At 44.1% G+C, this 16,010-nt stretch overlaps 1 protein-coding gene across 5 annotated transcripts in view; it reads right to left on the reverse strand.

Moving 5' to 3' along the window:
• ANKRD6 (ankyrin repeat domain 6) overlaps window positions 1-16,010 on the reverse strand; it is a 296,026-nt gene that overhangs the window by 18,499 nt on the left and 261,517 nt on the right. For all 5 annotated transcript variants that reach the window (XM_075340132.1, XM_075340131.1, XM_075340134.1 and 2 more), the window contains one exon: window positions 11,177-11,254. In XM_075340132.1, the coding sequence (XP_075196247.1) occupies window positions 11,177-11,254 (78 nt within the window). The remainder of the gene's footprint in view (window positions 1-11,176; window positions 11,255-16,010) is intronic.

The following is a 16,010-nucleotide window of genomic DNA, read 5'->3' on the forward strand; positions in this document are numbered from 1 at the left end:
TATAGTATTAGATTAGGTAGACATGGTGGATAGGACTGTAAGCAGCTTCATCTTACTTCAGTACTCCTGGTGTCTATAGTATTAGCTTCGGTAGACATGGTGGACAGGACTGTCAGCAGCCTCTTCATACCTCAGTACCCCTGGTATCTATAGTATTAAAATAGGTAGACATGGCGGATAGGACTAAGTAGCCTCATCATACCTCAGTACCCCTGGTATCTATAGTATTAGATTAGGTAGACATGGTGGATAGGACTGTAAGCAGCATCATCTTACCTCAGTACCCCTGGTATCTATAGTGTATTAAATTAGGTAGACATGGTGGATAGGACTGTAAGCAGCTTCATCTTACCTCAGTACCCCTGGTATCTATAGTATTAGATTAGGTAGACATGGTGGATAGGACTGTAAGCAGCCTCATCTTACCTCAGTACCCCTGGTATCTATAGTATTAGATTAGGTAGACATGGTGGACAGGACTGTCAGCAGCCTCTTCATACCTCAGTACCCCTGGTATCTATAGTATTAAATTAGGTAGACATGGTGGATAGGACTAAGTAGCCTCATCATACCTCAGTACCCCTGGTATCTATAGTATTAGATTAGGTAGACATGGTGGATAGGACTGTAAGCAGCCTCATCTTACCTCAGTATCCCTGGTATCTATAGTATTAGATTAGGTAGACATGGTGGACAGGACTGTCAGCAGCCTCTTCATACCTCAGTACCCCTGGTATCTATAGTATTAAAATAGGTAGACATGGCGGATAGGACTAAGTAGCCTCATCATACCTCAGTACCCCTGGTATCTATAGTATTAGATTAGGTAGACATGGTGGACAGGACTGTCAGCAGCCTCTTCATACCTCAGTACCCCTGGTATCTATAGTATTAAATTAGGTAGACATGGTGGATAGGACTGTAAGCAGCCTCATCTTACCTCAGTACCCCTGGTATCTATAGTATTAGATTAGGTAGACATGTTGGACAGGACTGTCAGCAGCCTCTTCATACCTCAGTACCCCTGGTATCTATAGTATTAAAATAGGTAGACATGGCGGATAGGACTAAGTAGCCTCATCATACCTCAGTACCCCTGGTATCTATAGTATTAGATTAGGTAGACATGGTGGATAGGACTGTAAGCAGCATCATCTTACCTCAGTACCCCTGGTATCTATAGTATTAAATTAGGTAGACATGGTGGATAGGACTGTAAGCAGCTTCATCTTACCTCAGTACCCCTGGTATCTATAGTATTAGATTAGGTAGACATGGTGGATAGAACTGTAAGCAGCCTCATCTTACCTCAGTACCCCTGGTATCTATAGTATTAGATTAGGTAGACATGGTGGACAGGACTGTCAGCAGCCTCTTCATACCTCAGTACCCCTGGTATCTATAGTATTAGATTAGGTAGACATGGTGGATAGGACTGTAAGGAGCCTCATCTTACCTCAGTACCCCTGGTATCTATAGTATTAGATTAGGTAGACATGGTGGATAGGACTGTAAGCAGCTTCATCTTACTTCAGTACTCCTGGTGTCTATAGTATTAGCTTAGGTAGACATGGTGGACAGGACTGTCAGCAGCCTCTTCTTACCTCAGTACCCCTGGTATCTATAGTATTAAATTAGGTAGACATGGTGGATAGGACTGTAAGCAGCCTCATCTTACCTCAGTACCCCTGGTATCTTTAGTATTAGATTAGCTAGACATGGTGGATGGGAGTGTGAGCAGCCTCATCTTAGCTCAGTACCTCTGGTATATATAATATTAGATTAGGTAGACATGGTGGACAGGACTGTAAGCAGCCTCTTCTTACCGCAGTACCACTGGTATCTCCAGTATTAGATCAGACAGGTTGGACAAAAGTGTGAGTAGCCTCTTCTTACTTAGACACCCCTGGCGTCTCGAATATTTGATAATTTATTTTTGTTCTATTTCTGGAATTAAATATTTATTTTCATTTTCATTCAGTTGAATGCTATTTGGTGGCAATTTGGAATACACAATTTTGGATCAGTTCACATTTATCCTGTGCTCTGTGATGAGCACATACACTAGAGTTTCCATCTACATATCCGAAATATATGATTAGTGAGGGCACACCACTCCCTAAGGGAGCAGCAAGCGAAACACGCATTGGGGTGTTTTGCAGGGGAAAAGCAGCACATTTACATCATGCCCTCAGGCTTGTTTCAATGGTACTTGCACAATTTACAAGTACTTTTTTTTTAGAAGAATTGTTTTAGATGTACTGCATTATATTAAATAGGTTATTTAAGTCAGTTATAGCACTACCACCTTTTATACGATATATATTTGGTGGACACCTAATTATTTCACTTTCATAAACATTTTTTTTTAACTTTTTATAATTATGTATTGATAGATGTGCCCTCATTATTAAATCATAATATTTTTTTGCTCTACATCTTCATATTTAATTTTAACAATACTATTTACACCTCCAATATTAATGTTTTTTTTATTCTACATTATATATGTAAACTTGTATTCAGGCACACTTTGAAATCCACAGAGCATAAGTTGTCTTTAATCTGCTGGAGCCTTGCACTGAAGAAACAAACATATAGTGCAGAGACTTTCATTGCCTGCTGAATTGTTACATTTTGGACACATCTGGCGTTAATGCGCTAGATGTGGTGTTAATATTTAACCCTATAAAGGCAACTGCAGCTTATGTGAAGTGCGTGACTCAAAGTGACATTTGAGGACTCTGGTGTAGTAATACAAATTATTATTCATTTATATTATGGGCTTTTGTGTATTTTGTAAAAACTCATATAAAACCCTTTCTTGAGACTTATATTCAGTAGTTTTAAATCATAATCAAGTACTTGTATATTTGTTTTTTATGTTATGTGATGTTTTAGTAGAGGTTCTATATATTTTTTGGTGTGAGTGGAGAATAAAACAGAATAAAACATTATTTCTCAATGCATTGTTGTGGTTCAGCGCAAATTTTTACATATAGGTAATTCTATATTATACAGATGAATTTATTTCTGGGCATTAAAGGGTTTTTAGCCTAGTAAAATTAGCTGCAGAATCATTGCAACATTGGGTCTAGCGCTGACCCTTATTCTATTGTTACTTACATTATATATATCTTTTTGGATTATTTTTTCCTCATGTTTTAATCATATGTTTCCCAGAAACTACTTTTTGGACATTTCACTCCTGTTTGAGTTACTGCTCCCTGTGGCAAACTTCTTTTTTTAACTTGTTTATGTCTTATGTTGTTTTAATGTGGTATAAATAAAGTACTCAATTCTTTTTTTTGTGTAGTTATCAGTCATAGCAGCTTACACCTGTTTACACTTGCTTTATTCCTTTTGGAGGTGCTGGTAAGTTTTTTTTGTTCTTGTTTGTCATTACATGTCTCACAAAGGAAAGTCTAGTCTCCTGACTTCATTACAGAACTGACAACACTGAGAGGAGAGCTATAACTGTAGATGTATTTGTAATAAGATGTTGAAGAGCTCTGCAGTACTATTTTAGCTATAAAGACACACAGTTATGCTGTGAGATCAGTACAGAAGTTAGTCACTACATGTCTCACACTAGTAATGCCCCCTTGATTTAAAATAATATCTGGAGGCAGAGTTTCAGGGAGATTTACATGTAATCCAAGGATCTTAACAACTCATTTACTAATTTAGAAAAATGTGGATTTCTCTGGAATAAGTAATCGGATCGCAGGTACCAAGGTATTTTTTTTCTTACACTTTCTATGACTTGCATTTCTACTGACAGATGAAGTCTTTTTAGCGATTTAGAACATATTTTCCTCTATTCTAGGGAACCACTATCTTGTGCTACTACATATGGCATATTATCCTATCTGCTGTTATAAAAATGTCCAATTTCCATTGGAAAAGGAAAGCGGAATGACTGTAGCCCTTGCTCTGCATTGTCGTTATGTAACATTTACCTGGGAAATTACAGCACAACCCTGGCACAACTGCTTGTCTTACAGCTTTATTTTATTACAAACAGTGTAATCAAAATGGAATTCCTTCCATGCCTGTTCCATACAGTAGCCATTTGTATTTGCTACCTTGGGTATACGATAGTGTTTGATACTGGGAGGCTGCTTTCCTGTGCTTACACAATATTTTCTGGGACTTGTTTCTGGGAATAGTCAAACAAAACTATTCCGAAGGCACCCCCCCCCCCCTTTTTTTTTTTTTTTTTTTTAAGAACTTAGCGCAGTAGTGGCAATTTCTATGACATTTCCCTCTTTCATTTTCTATACAAGACAAGCCAGGCCTGAAACGTAACTGCCAACTTTACTCTAAGAGGGGTACTCAGGCTTGACAAGACCACCTTTAAAATTCTGCCTTTGTTGGGCTCCTCTGCGAGAAATTATCTTTGTTATCTAGTTTCCTTCAAGTTGTGTGTAGCGCCGGTTTCTCTGCACTTCTCTGTCTCTGCCCTGAAGGGACGTCGAATCACATACCACTGCAGCCCGACTGCACCCTGCCTCACCTCCCAGCGGTAATCCCTGTGTGTCTCTCCTGTCTCCTCTCGCGGCCTGTGCATTCCGCACAGGTTCCCTGGGAGTGTGTGCTTGTACCCTTGTTCTGTTATAGGGCCAGTGCACCTGGAATAGGTCACCAGGTACTTAAGACATTTTCCCAATAGGGGAGGTGCCTGAGCAACATAGCCAGTTACTGTCTTTCTAGCTAGTTAGTTGTCAGGTCCCCATTGTCATTGTACCCACCTGCACCAGCCATCCTCCGTCCCTGCTGCAGCTGTCAGCACTAGAGTATCTGCCTGTCCATACCTGAGCCGCCCATTCCTACCATAGAGATCGTTGCCACAGTCCCGGACACTGCCCTGGGAGTGGCACTTGGTGTCTAGCCCTAAGGCCCGCTTATGTCAGGGTAAGCCCAGGTTACCCCTGTGGACCAGTGGGTTAACTCCCGCTTGCCGTCTCATCACCGGCAAGGCAAGTGTTACAGTGCGATTCTGTATCCCAATCTGAGTTATGGTTGGATCTCCAGAGGGCAACATTGGTAATTAGTGTGTCAAAGTCCTCAATAAAATGTTCTCAACTATACTGGCAAGGCAGCTTCAATATAAAAAGCCTATGCCTTATGTTTAATGGCATTGTAAAGTCTTCATTATATTTTGGCACAATATGTTTGACATTTGCTGTAGAGTACTAATTAGTAAATGTCCTCCAATTGTGGTTTTTTTCCACCTTTCCTCTCCTGGATGGAATTCTATTGCTGAACACTGTTTAAAGAGAATGTTATATCTACTTGTTTGGATCACTGGGTCTCCGAGACTTTAAGTTAACGTCCTTATATATCTCTTTCATTTCATTAGTTTACTTCCTAGCACTATTAAATCATTACTGTATTTATTTACCAAAAGAAAAAAAATTCTAAATATTTCCTCAAAAAATACTGTGACTTGATCAAAGGAAATTCTGGGGTGGGTTTTTAATTAGTCTATCCTACAAAAAAAGTTTAGAAAGCTTGTTTTAAGGACCTGTTAACCCATGAAATTAAAGGTCAAACCATATTCTCTAAATGCACATACCATTACACAATGGTTAATCTGTCAAGGATTAACTGACCTGCTAACATGAAGCTGGCCATACATATAGAAAAGAAAAGACACTTTATTCTTCATTTGCTGAGGTTTGTCTATATAGAAGTTGCATGTTATTGCCATGATGACATAAAATCTGTGATATACAATAATTTCTGTATATGAAAGGCTATCGATAGATCTATGTGTTTCCCGAGCTTGAGGTTGTGGATAGACTCTGTGTATACCACCCAGTGCATGAAGATAAGCTAGTCCACAACTACAAACAGCAAGATAAAGAAAGTCCATGGCCTAGAATAAAATCTTCCAAAGCTATATTTACATCTTCTTAAAAAGTATAAGACACATATTAATAGTTCCAAAACATGATTCAAATATAAAAAAAAAACCCCTAGGTTGTATTTCGAGCTAAACACATCAATAAGTGTGTCACGAACCACCGGGGGGGTCACTCAGAAATTCCCCGCGCTGGCTACCAGTACGTCACAATCTGGGGGTAACAAGCAGGGGTCACCCCTCCTTTATACCTCCCAACCGACAGAGCACGTGACGCGCTCTCTAGCGCCCCTCTTATAGTCAGGCCAATTATGGAATTGCCCGACAATAAGCAAGGAGGCCGCTATACTACTTATGCCAATTATTGAAGGGTCCCCGGTGAGAGTAGGGTATATATTCCCCCGACCTCCGCGGACTGAATATATAAAATCTTCCCGAATCTCACTGGCCTCCCCACTCCCCACAATAATCCTTGGCACAACTCGCTGCCACCAACCGATTTACGGTAACTATTAGCCGAACACACAGACGTGGGATTCAAGATCGAGATAACAGAACAGCCCAAGATTAATTATATAATTTAATCAGCCTAAAGCACACTAGAAACTACAATATATACAATAGGGAATCTACAGAATATACAGTTATGTCAGAGTACAGTTACAAGCAAAGCATGGTTTACAAACAGGCATACACAGTTCCAGCAGTTACCTTGTGCGTCTGGCCACAGGGGGGCGCTGTGGACCAGGTTTCCAGGATCTCTCTCACAGGTCTTCCCTGACCAGACCCCCGAGCAAAAGAACACTGGAAAATGGTCGAATTGGGGTTATCAACCTGGGCAAATCCAGGTCCCCTCCTACCTTTGTGACCTCAGAGGGAGCACTGCTCCACCCCTGGCTGGAGTTATGGACAATATCCACAACAGGGAATATGGGCCATAACTTTGCCTGGGAGCGTCGTAGGCGGACGCCAACGCTCTCATTGTGACAGTTATGAATTTAGCTACAGAACGAGAGGACTCATGACTTGTCTACTTGTTCAGGGAAGCACTGCCACTCCCCCCGCTTTGAGTCAGAATTATCCAGAAAGGGGATATTGGACATAACTTTGCCTGGGAGCGTCGTAGGCAGACGCCAATGCTCTCATTGTGACAGTTATGAATTTAGCTACAGAACGAGGGGACTCATGACTTGTCTGCCAGTTCCCCACCGGCCGATATCACGTTTGGGGTATTTCCCAATGTCCTACTCCCATAAAAAAGGTGTGCCAGCATCGTCCGCATGCGAAAACACCATTTTTATGGTTGCCATATTTATCGGAAATATGGGTTGCGAGATATGAACCATATTTTACTGGAGTCGTTCTGTCTGGATACTTCCATAGCCTTATAATGAGATACAACTCTTGTTACAGGGTCACGGCAGGGAGGCATCCTGTCTCCATTGTTCCCAGGTCATCTAATCTCCATATCACAGGAGATGGCCATGGGATGTGTTGCTAGGATGTGACACCTTCCTAGATGTCAGACATTGAGAACAAGAAGGGAGGGGGCACTGCCAGGGAGTGATGAGAGCGATTATGACTGGACATCATAATTCCTCTTCATATCCCAGGATTTTCCTCACACCTCCCCCCTTTTGAGGGCGCTAGGGGGCAGCACACTCCGGTGTTCCCCCGTGCGCCCGTCCGCGACCTCTCCTTGTCGGGACAGCCCGTCTGCGTTACCGTGGTCCTGGCCCCTTTTGTGGCGAATGGTGAAGTTGTATTGCTGGAGCGCAAGGCTCCATCGCAACAACCGTCCATTCGTCCCGGAGACGGTGTGCAACCAGCTGAGGGGATTGTGGTCCGTCTCCACGGTGAAGTGGCAACCGTATAGATAGGGTTGCAGACGCTGCAGGGCCCACACTATGGCCAGGCATTCCTTTTCCATCGTGGAATAGGCCACTTCCCTTGGTAACAGCTTCCTGCTCAGGTACAAGACTGGGTGCTCTTGGCTCGCAGAGTCCACCTGGCTGAGCACCGCACCGAGGCCGAAGTCACTGGTGTCGGTCTATACTACAAACGGCCGCGTGAAGTCGGCTGCCTGTAGCACGGGCGGGCTGGACAGGGCGTCCTTTAGGGCCCGGAAGGCTGTCTCGCAGTCCATTGTCCAATCGACTGCAGAGGGCAGCTTCTTCTTGGTGAGGTCCGTCAAGGGCTTTGCCAGGCTACTATAGCGTGGAACAAACCTCCTATAGTACCCGGCGGTCCCTAAGAAGGACATCACCTGCTTCTTGGTCCTGGGGGTGGGCCAGGATGCGATGGCCTCCACTTTCTCAGGCTCGGGCTTCAGTGTTCTCCCGCCTACCCGGTGACCGAGGTACTGGACCTCGCTCATGGAACCACCGGGGGGGTCACTCAGAAATTCCCCGCGCTGGCTACCAGTACGTCACAATCGGGGGGTAACAAGCAGGGGTCACCCCTCCTTTATACCTCCCGACCGACAGAGCACGTGACGTGCTCTCTAGCGCCCCTCTTATAGTCAGGCCAATTATGGAATTGCCCGACAAGAAGCAAGGAGGCCGCTATACTACTTATGCCGATTATTGAAGGGTCCCTGGTGAGAGTAGGGTATATATTCCCCCGACCTCCGCGGACGGAATATATAAAATCTTCCCGAATCTCACTGGCCTCTCCACAATAATCCTTGGCACAACTCGCTGCCACCAACCGATTTACGGTAACTATTAGCCGAACACACAGACGTGGGATTCAAGATTGAGATAACAGAACAGCCCAAGATTAATTATATAATTTAATCAGCCTAAAGCACACTAGAAACTACAATATATACAATAGGGAATCTACAGAATATACAGTCATGTCAGAGTACAGTTACAAGCAAAGCATGGTTTACAAACAGGCATACACAGTTCCAGCAGTTACCTTGTGCGTCTGGCCACAGGGGGGCGCCGTGGACCAGGTTTCCAGGATCTCTCTCACAGGTCTTCCCTGACCAGACCCCCGAGCAAAAGAACACTGGAAAATGGTCGAATTGGGGTTATCAACCTGGGCAAATCCAGGTCCCCTCCTACCTTTGTGACCTCAGAGGGACCACTGCTCCACCCCTGGCTGGAGTTATGGACAATATCAACAACAGGGAATATGGGCCATAACTTTGCCTGGGAGCGTCGTAGGCGGACGCAAACGCTCTCATTGTGACAGTTATGAATTTAGCTACAGAACGAGAGGACTCATGACTTGTCTACTAGTTCCCCATTGGCTGATATCACGCCTGGGGTACTTCCCAATGTCCTACTCCCATAAAAAAGGTGTGCCAGCATCATCCGCATGTGGAGACACCATTTTTATGGTTGCCATTTTTATCGGAAATATGGCTTGCAAGATATGAACCATATTTTACTGGAGTCGTTCTGTCTGGATACTTCCATAGCCTTATAATGAGATACAAACTCTTGTTACAGGGTCACGGCAGGGAGGCATCCTGTCTCCACTGTTCCCAGGTCATCTAATCTCCATATCACAGGAGATGGCCATGGGATGTGTTGCTAGGATGTGACACCTTTCCAGATGTCGGACATTGAGAACAAGAAGGGAGGGGGCACTGCCAGGGAGTGATGAGAGCGATTATGACTGGACATCATAATTCCTCTTCATATCCCAGGATTTTCCTCACAAAGTGCATTATACTTTTTAAGAAAATGTAAAGAAAAGCTCAGGAAGATTTCATTCCAAGTCCCTATTCTCTGGTTCCTCAGATTTTTTATATTTCCCCTGTGTATTGTTACTTGGATATCATCTTAGTTGTCGCCATGCTACAAAAATCTTGATCATAAACAGCATCAGGAGTTTTCATCATGACTGGGATATAATATACCATATTTTTCGCTTTATAAGACGCACCCCCAAATTTGGTGAAGGAATAGAGAATTTTTTAATAAATGGAGTCCGTCTTCTAATGCCAATGTCCGTCTAACAAATCATATAGGGTATATGTCCCTCATAGCCCCCCCATCCTAAAATTAGCCCCCTTTATCTGGATATGGCCACCTTATATTGAATATAGCCCCCTTGTGCTGGCATACGTCCCCCAGTGATGCCACATGTCCCCTATGGCTGGCACATGGCCCCTATGGCTGGCACACAGCCCATTATTGCTGCACACGGCCCCCTGTGGCTGGCACACGGCCCACTATTGCTGCACACGGCCCCCTGTGGCTGGCACACGTCCCACTATTGCTGCACACGGCCCCCTGTGGCTGGCACATGGCCCAGTATTGCTGCACACAGCCCCCTATGGCTGGCACACATCACCCTGTGTTAGATATCGCCCCCAGGCTGCTGCTTTTAGTAAAATAAAACACTCTTTCCTTACCTTCTCAGCGCTGTCCCTCCTCGTGTCTCCTTCCGTGCTTGTGAGCTCCGTCTTCCGCCACTTCCTGGTTCTCGGCGCCGGTCATGTGATCGGCACAGCAGAGTGATATCATCTCTGCGTGCCTGATCACAGACAGCAGCAGCAGAGACACCGGGAGATCAGCGCTGGAGGAGGTGAGTAAAGAGTGTTTTATTTTACTATGTGCAGCAGCATGGGGGCAATATCTAACACAGGGGAGGCATGTGACATCAAAGGCGAGCACAGGCACATATAATACGCGCCGCTCCCCCAGCCCATCGCCGCGGTGCGGTTTCAGCACCATAGTGATGGACACCGGCTGTGCATATTATATGAGCGGGAGCAGGAGATCAAAGGCTCCCTCCCGCAGCTTCACCAGCCCCCAGACCGCTCCAGAGCGGACCCTGCAGTATATTTATTTATACACCCCCCCCGTATATTCGAATTATAAGACGCACCCCCTACTTTCCCCCAAAATTTGGGGGAACAAAAGTGCGTCTTATAAAGCGAAAAATACGGTAATCACTTTGTCCTTTCAATAAATCGGTGGCCACTTACAATTTCTGGTACACCATTCCTATTGTAAAGATCCAAAAACTCACTAGTTGTGATCATTTTTTATTTGATGTTGTGTTGGGCCAATGGCCTATGATTGGCTCACTACTGCAGAGTGTATTGTCATCATAAAATACAGGTGCATACTCCCCAGGGGGCAATGCAGCTAGGATTTCACTGTGTTGAGCGCCTTTGCTGGCTGCCGGCAGTGTTTTCTCTGGCTGGTCTCCCCGAGATCAGTGATTGTTTTGTCTTGCTAAAATACAGAAAAGACAGAAGTGGACTTCTCGTAGAAGAACATGGTTTCTTGCAGGTAAGCCTACAGTTTTATCCCTCCTGCACACAGGACAGAGCCGTACCTGTGGGGCTTTTGTGAGCAGAAGAGCCACATCTGAATTATTGTGGTGACGTGCAGTGTCCAAAGCAATCTGGCCAGCCTAAAAACAAAAGAAATAACATGTAATCATTTCTCATGTAACAGATTATAAGGGAATAGATTAGTGGTAAAAATAACACAATTTTTCCTCCTTCAAACAACTGCAACAGACACGTACCCAGCAGCCATGACTCACAGCATTTAACATTCAATGCAGTCATTTTATTTATTTTACTCATTTATATAGCAGCATTAATTCCACAGCGCTTTACAAACATCATCATCTGATTTTACAAGAAAGCCTAGAGGCCCTATACATTAAAAACTACCAGAAATATACTGTAGTCCACAATTCACCAAGTCAGTATAAGAATGGCTAAAATTCTAAATTAGCATTGTATGTATGTATTTCTTTATCATACAATTTTGGTGCCAATTTTTGCCACAAAGTAATCCAATAATATTGACCCACAAACAAATGTATTTCATTAGTATTTTATGTGATATACCAATACTAAGTAGCAAGTATTTGTGAAATGAAAAGGAAATGATACACAGTTTTCTAAATAATTTAAACCTGTAAGGCTGAAAATTGTGACATGCATTTGTATTCAGACCCATTTAGTCGTATACCCCTAGATATAATCCTGAGTGACCAATTACCTCCAGACCACCTAATTAGTAAATTATATCCACCTGTGTTTAGTTATTTGTTAGTATAATTATATAATTATAGGTGTTCTGTGAAGGCCTCAGAGGTTTATTTCAGAACATGGGATAAAAAAAAATCATGAAAACAAAGGAACACACCAGACAGATCAGGGATAAAGTTGCGGAACGAGTAAAGCAGGCTTAGGTTATAAAAAAAATAGCCCAAGCTCTCAGCATCTCACAGAGCACTGTTCAAGCCATCATCTAAAAATAGAAGGAGTATGGCACAATTGCAAACTTACCAAGACATGGCTGTCCGCCTAAACTGACATCACAAGCAAGGAGAACCCTAATTAGGCCAAGAGGCCCAAGGTCACTATGGAGGAGGTGCAGAGTTCCACAACTCAGATGGGAGAATCAGTCAACAGGACAAATATTAGTAATATGCTCCACAAGTCTGGCCTTTTTGAAAGAGTGGCAAGAAAAAAGCCATAAGAAATATAATTTGCTGTTTGCAAAAATCCATGTAGGGGACAAAGCTAGTAAAAGGAAGACGGTGCTCTGGTGAGATGTGACCAAAGTAGAACTTTTTGGACTAAATGCAATACACTGTAAGTGGCGGAAAACTAACTCTGCACATCACCCTGAAAACACAATCCCCACCATCAAACATGGTGGTGACAGCATAATCCTGTGGGGATGCTTTTCTTCATCAAGAACAGGGACAGGGAAGCTTGTCAAGAGTTGATGGGAAGATGGATGGAGCTAAATACAGGGTAAACCTGGAGGAAAACCTGTTACAGGCTGCAAATGGCCTAATATTGGGGTGTAGATTCACCTTTCAGTAGCACAAAGAACATACTGCCAGAGCTACAATGGAAAAGTTTAGATCAAAGCATATTCATGTGTTTGAATGGCCCAAAATCCAGACCTATATCCCATTGAGAATCTGTGACAAGACTTGAAAATTGTTGTTCATAGATGGTCTCCATCCAATTTCAAGGAGCTAGAGCGGTTTTGAAAAAAAAGTGGGGCAAAAATTCCATCTTCTGGACGTTCAAAGTTGGTAGAGACCTACCCTAAAAGACTTGCACCAGTAATTGCAGTGAAAGGTGGTCCTAAAAAGTAATTACTCAGAAATGCAAAATAAAAATAAATGCACATTACAATTTTCAGATGTATATTTTTAAAATATTTACAAAACCATGCATCATTTCCTTTACACTTCACAAGTACTTGCTATATTGTGTTGGAATATGACATATAAAATACATTTAAGTTTGTTGGTGTAATGTCCATGAATGTGGAAAAGTTCACAGGGTATGAAAACTTTTCAAGCCCCTGTAGATGAACTACAAGTGCATCTCCATAAATAAGAATATCATCAAAAATTTATTTCAGTAATTCAATACAAAAAGGGAAATGCATATATTATTAGAGTTGAGCGATGTTCGAGTCGAACGGTTCGCCAATTTCATGTTCGAGTGATTTTGGGCGGTGTTCGAGTCGGTCGACGAACTCGAACGATTTGCTTAAAGTTCGGCAGTTCGAATTACGTTCGAGAACGGTTCGATCACCAAAAGCGTGGCTTTTCACAGTAAGGCTATGAGCGCACGTTGCGTATCTGCATGCGTTCTGCGTCCCCAGCACAATCCCTCTCTCTTTCCTACTCACCGATCACGGGCACCTCGCTGCACAGCTGTCACAAATCTCCCGCAGCTTTTCCTCTTTTGAAAATAGCTGCAGCTTCATTATTCAATCAGTTATTCCGTGCTTTCCCCGCCCACTGGCGCCCATGATTGGTTGCAGTCAGACACACCCCCATGATAAGTGACAGCTGTCTCACTGGAACCAATCACAGCCGCAAGCTGTGTTTCCCCCCAATTTTGATACCAGCCAAGATAAAGCCACACGGCTGGAGGTTGGTATTGTCAGGATGGGGAGCGCCACGTTATGGGGAGCCCACCACCCTAACAATATCACCCAGCAGCCGCCCGGAATTGCCGCATCCATTAGATGCGACAGTCCCGGGACTCTACCCAGCTCATCCCGAATTGCCCTGGTGCGGTGGCAATCGGGGTAATAAGGAGTTAATCATGGCAGGCGTCTCCCCGAGATACCTTCCATGATTAACCTGAAAGTGAAAGTAAATAAACACACACAACGAAAAATCCTTTATTTGGAATAAAAGACAAAAAAACACCCTCTTTCACCATTTTATTAGAATCCCCAAACAACAATCCAGATCCGACGTAATCCACAGAGGTCCCGCGACACATCCAGCTCTGCTACATAAAGCTGACAAGAGCAGCAGTAGAACAGGAGCGCTCTGTGTCAGATCCACGGAACAATGAAGTGAGCCGCGCTGTCAGCGGATACTTCACCCAGCTAGTGCCTGCGTGTGCGGTGATGATGGGGCTTGTAGTGCCTGCGTGTGCGGTGATGATGGGGGTTGTAGTGCCTGCATGTGTGCGGTGATGAGTGCGGTACTGCCGGGGTTTGCACGCCCGTCCATCCATCCATCCGCCTATCCATCCACCCATCCATCCATCCATGCATCCATCCATCCATCCATCCGCCCATCCATCTGCCCATCCATCCATCCTTGCAGCTGAACAATCTGCTTCTAAATTCTCTACTGCAGTATAGAGTTAAAGATTACCAAATCTTCCTATGCTTTTCATGAGAGGCAGTGGCTCAAGGGATAGAGCTCCCGCCTAAGGAGAGTTCACGAGTTTGAATCCCAGCCGTCCTGGTAAAGAATTTAATTTATTTTTAATTTTAAATTATAATTATTATTTATTTATAATTATAATTTAATTATGCAATGAGGGGAGGAGCCGGACATCAGCTGTGAGCCGCAGGACACACCTCTAAAATCGGAGCAGTTCACGGAATGAGGCGGAATTGCTCTCTCCTCTCTCTCTTCTCTCTCTCTCTCCCTCTCTTTTTCTCTCTCTCTTTCTCTTCTCTCCCTTCTCTCTCTCTTCTCTCTCCTCTCTCTTTTCTCGCTCTGTCCTCTCTCTCTTTTCTCTCTCCTCTCTCTCTCTTCAGCTGGAAGAGTTGGATACAGCGCCAGAAGATGGCGCTTCTATGAAAGCGCCATTTTCTGGGGCGGCTGCGGACTGCAATTCGCAGCAGGGGTGTCCAGAAAGCTTGGGCACCCTGAGTTGCGGATTCCAATCCCCAGCTGCCTAGTTGTACCTGGCTGGACACAAAAATTGGGCGAAGCCCACGTCATTTTTTTTAAATTATTTAATGAAATTCATGAAATAATTAAAAAAAAAAAAAAGGGCTTCCCTATATTTTTGGTTCCCAGCCGGGTACAAATAGGCAGCTGGGGGTTGGGGGCAGCCGGTTGCTGCTTGCTGTACCTGGCTAGCATACAAAAACATGGCGAAGCCCACAATTTTTTTGGGTGGCAAACTCCTGCATACAGTCCTGGATGGAGTATGCTGAGCCTTGTAGTTCTGCAGCTGATGTCTGTATGTATGGAGGAGAGCAGACAGCAGCTGCAGAACTACAAGGCTCAGCATACTCCATCCAGGACTGTATGCAGGAGTTTATTGCCCCCCCAAAAAATGACGTGGGCTTTGCCATATTTTTGTATGCTAGCCAGGTACAGCAGGCAGGTACGGCTGCCCCCAACCCCCAGCTGCCTATTTGTACCCGGCTGGGAACTAAAAAAATAGGGAAGCCCTTTTTTTAATTATTTCATGAAATAATTAAAAACAAAAGCGACATAGGCTTGCCCCATTTTTGTGTCCAGCCAAGTACAACTAGGCAGCTGGGGGGGCAGGGCGATGTAGCCGACCAGAGAGGACGCATGGGAAGAGAGCTCCTATAATCCTGATCTTATCCTGGCCATTTACACCCGGTTACCTGATCCATTTACTCACTGACCTGCTGCTGTGACAGGAGACACCATCTGGAGGCTGCAGACTCCCACTGGAGCTATTCTCTGACTCCTGCACGGCGTTGCTGGATCTCCTGAGGCTGGAGAGTGTGGAGCAGCAGCCATCTTCCCTACAGCATGCATTTCCACAGTGAGCAGCAGAGCATGACTCCTGAGAGCAGTGAGGAGTGACAGATTTATGGCCAGAGGTGAAGACCCAGGAGTGGTGAGCACAGGGAGTTAATCCCTTAGCTGTGTAACTGGCAGTCAG

This window comes from Anomaloglossus baeobatrachus, chromosome 3, assembly GCF_048569485.1.
Source record: "Anomaloglossus baeobatrachus isolate aAnoBae1 chromosome 3, aAnoBae1.hap1, whole genome shotgun sequence".
NCBI classification, from domain to species: Eukaryota; Metazoa; Chordata; class Amphibia; order Anura; family Aromobatidae; genus Anomaloglossus; species Anomaloglossus baeobatrachus.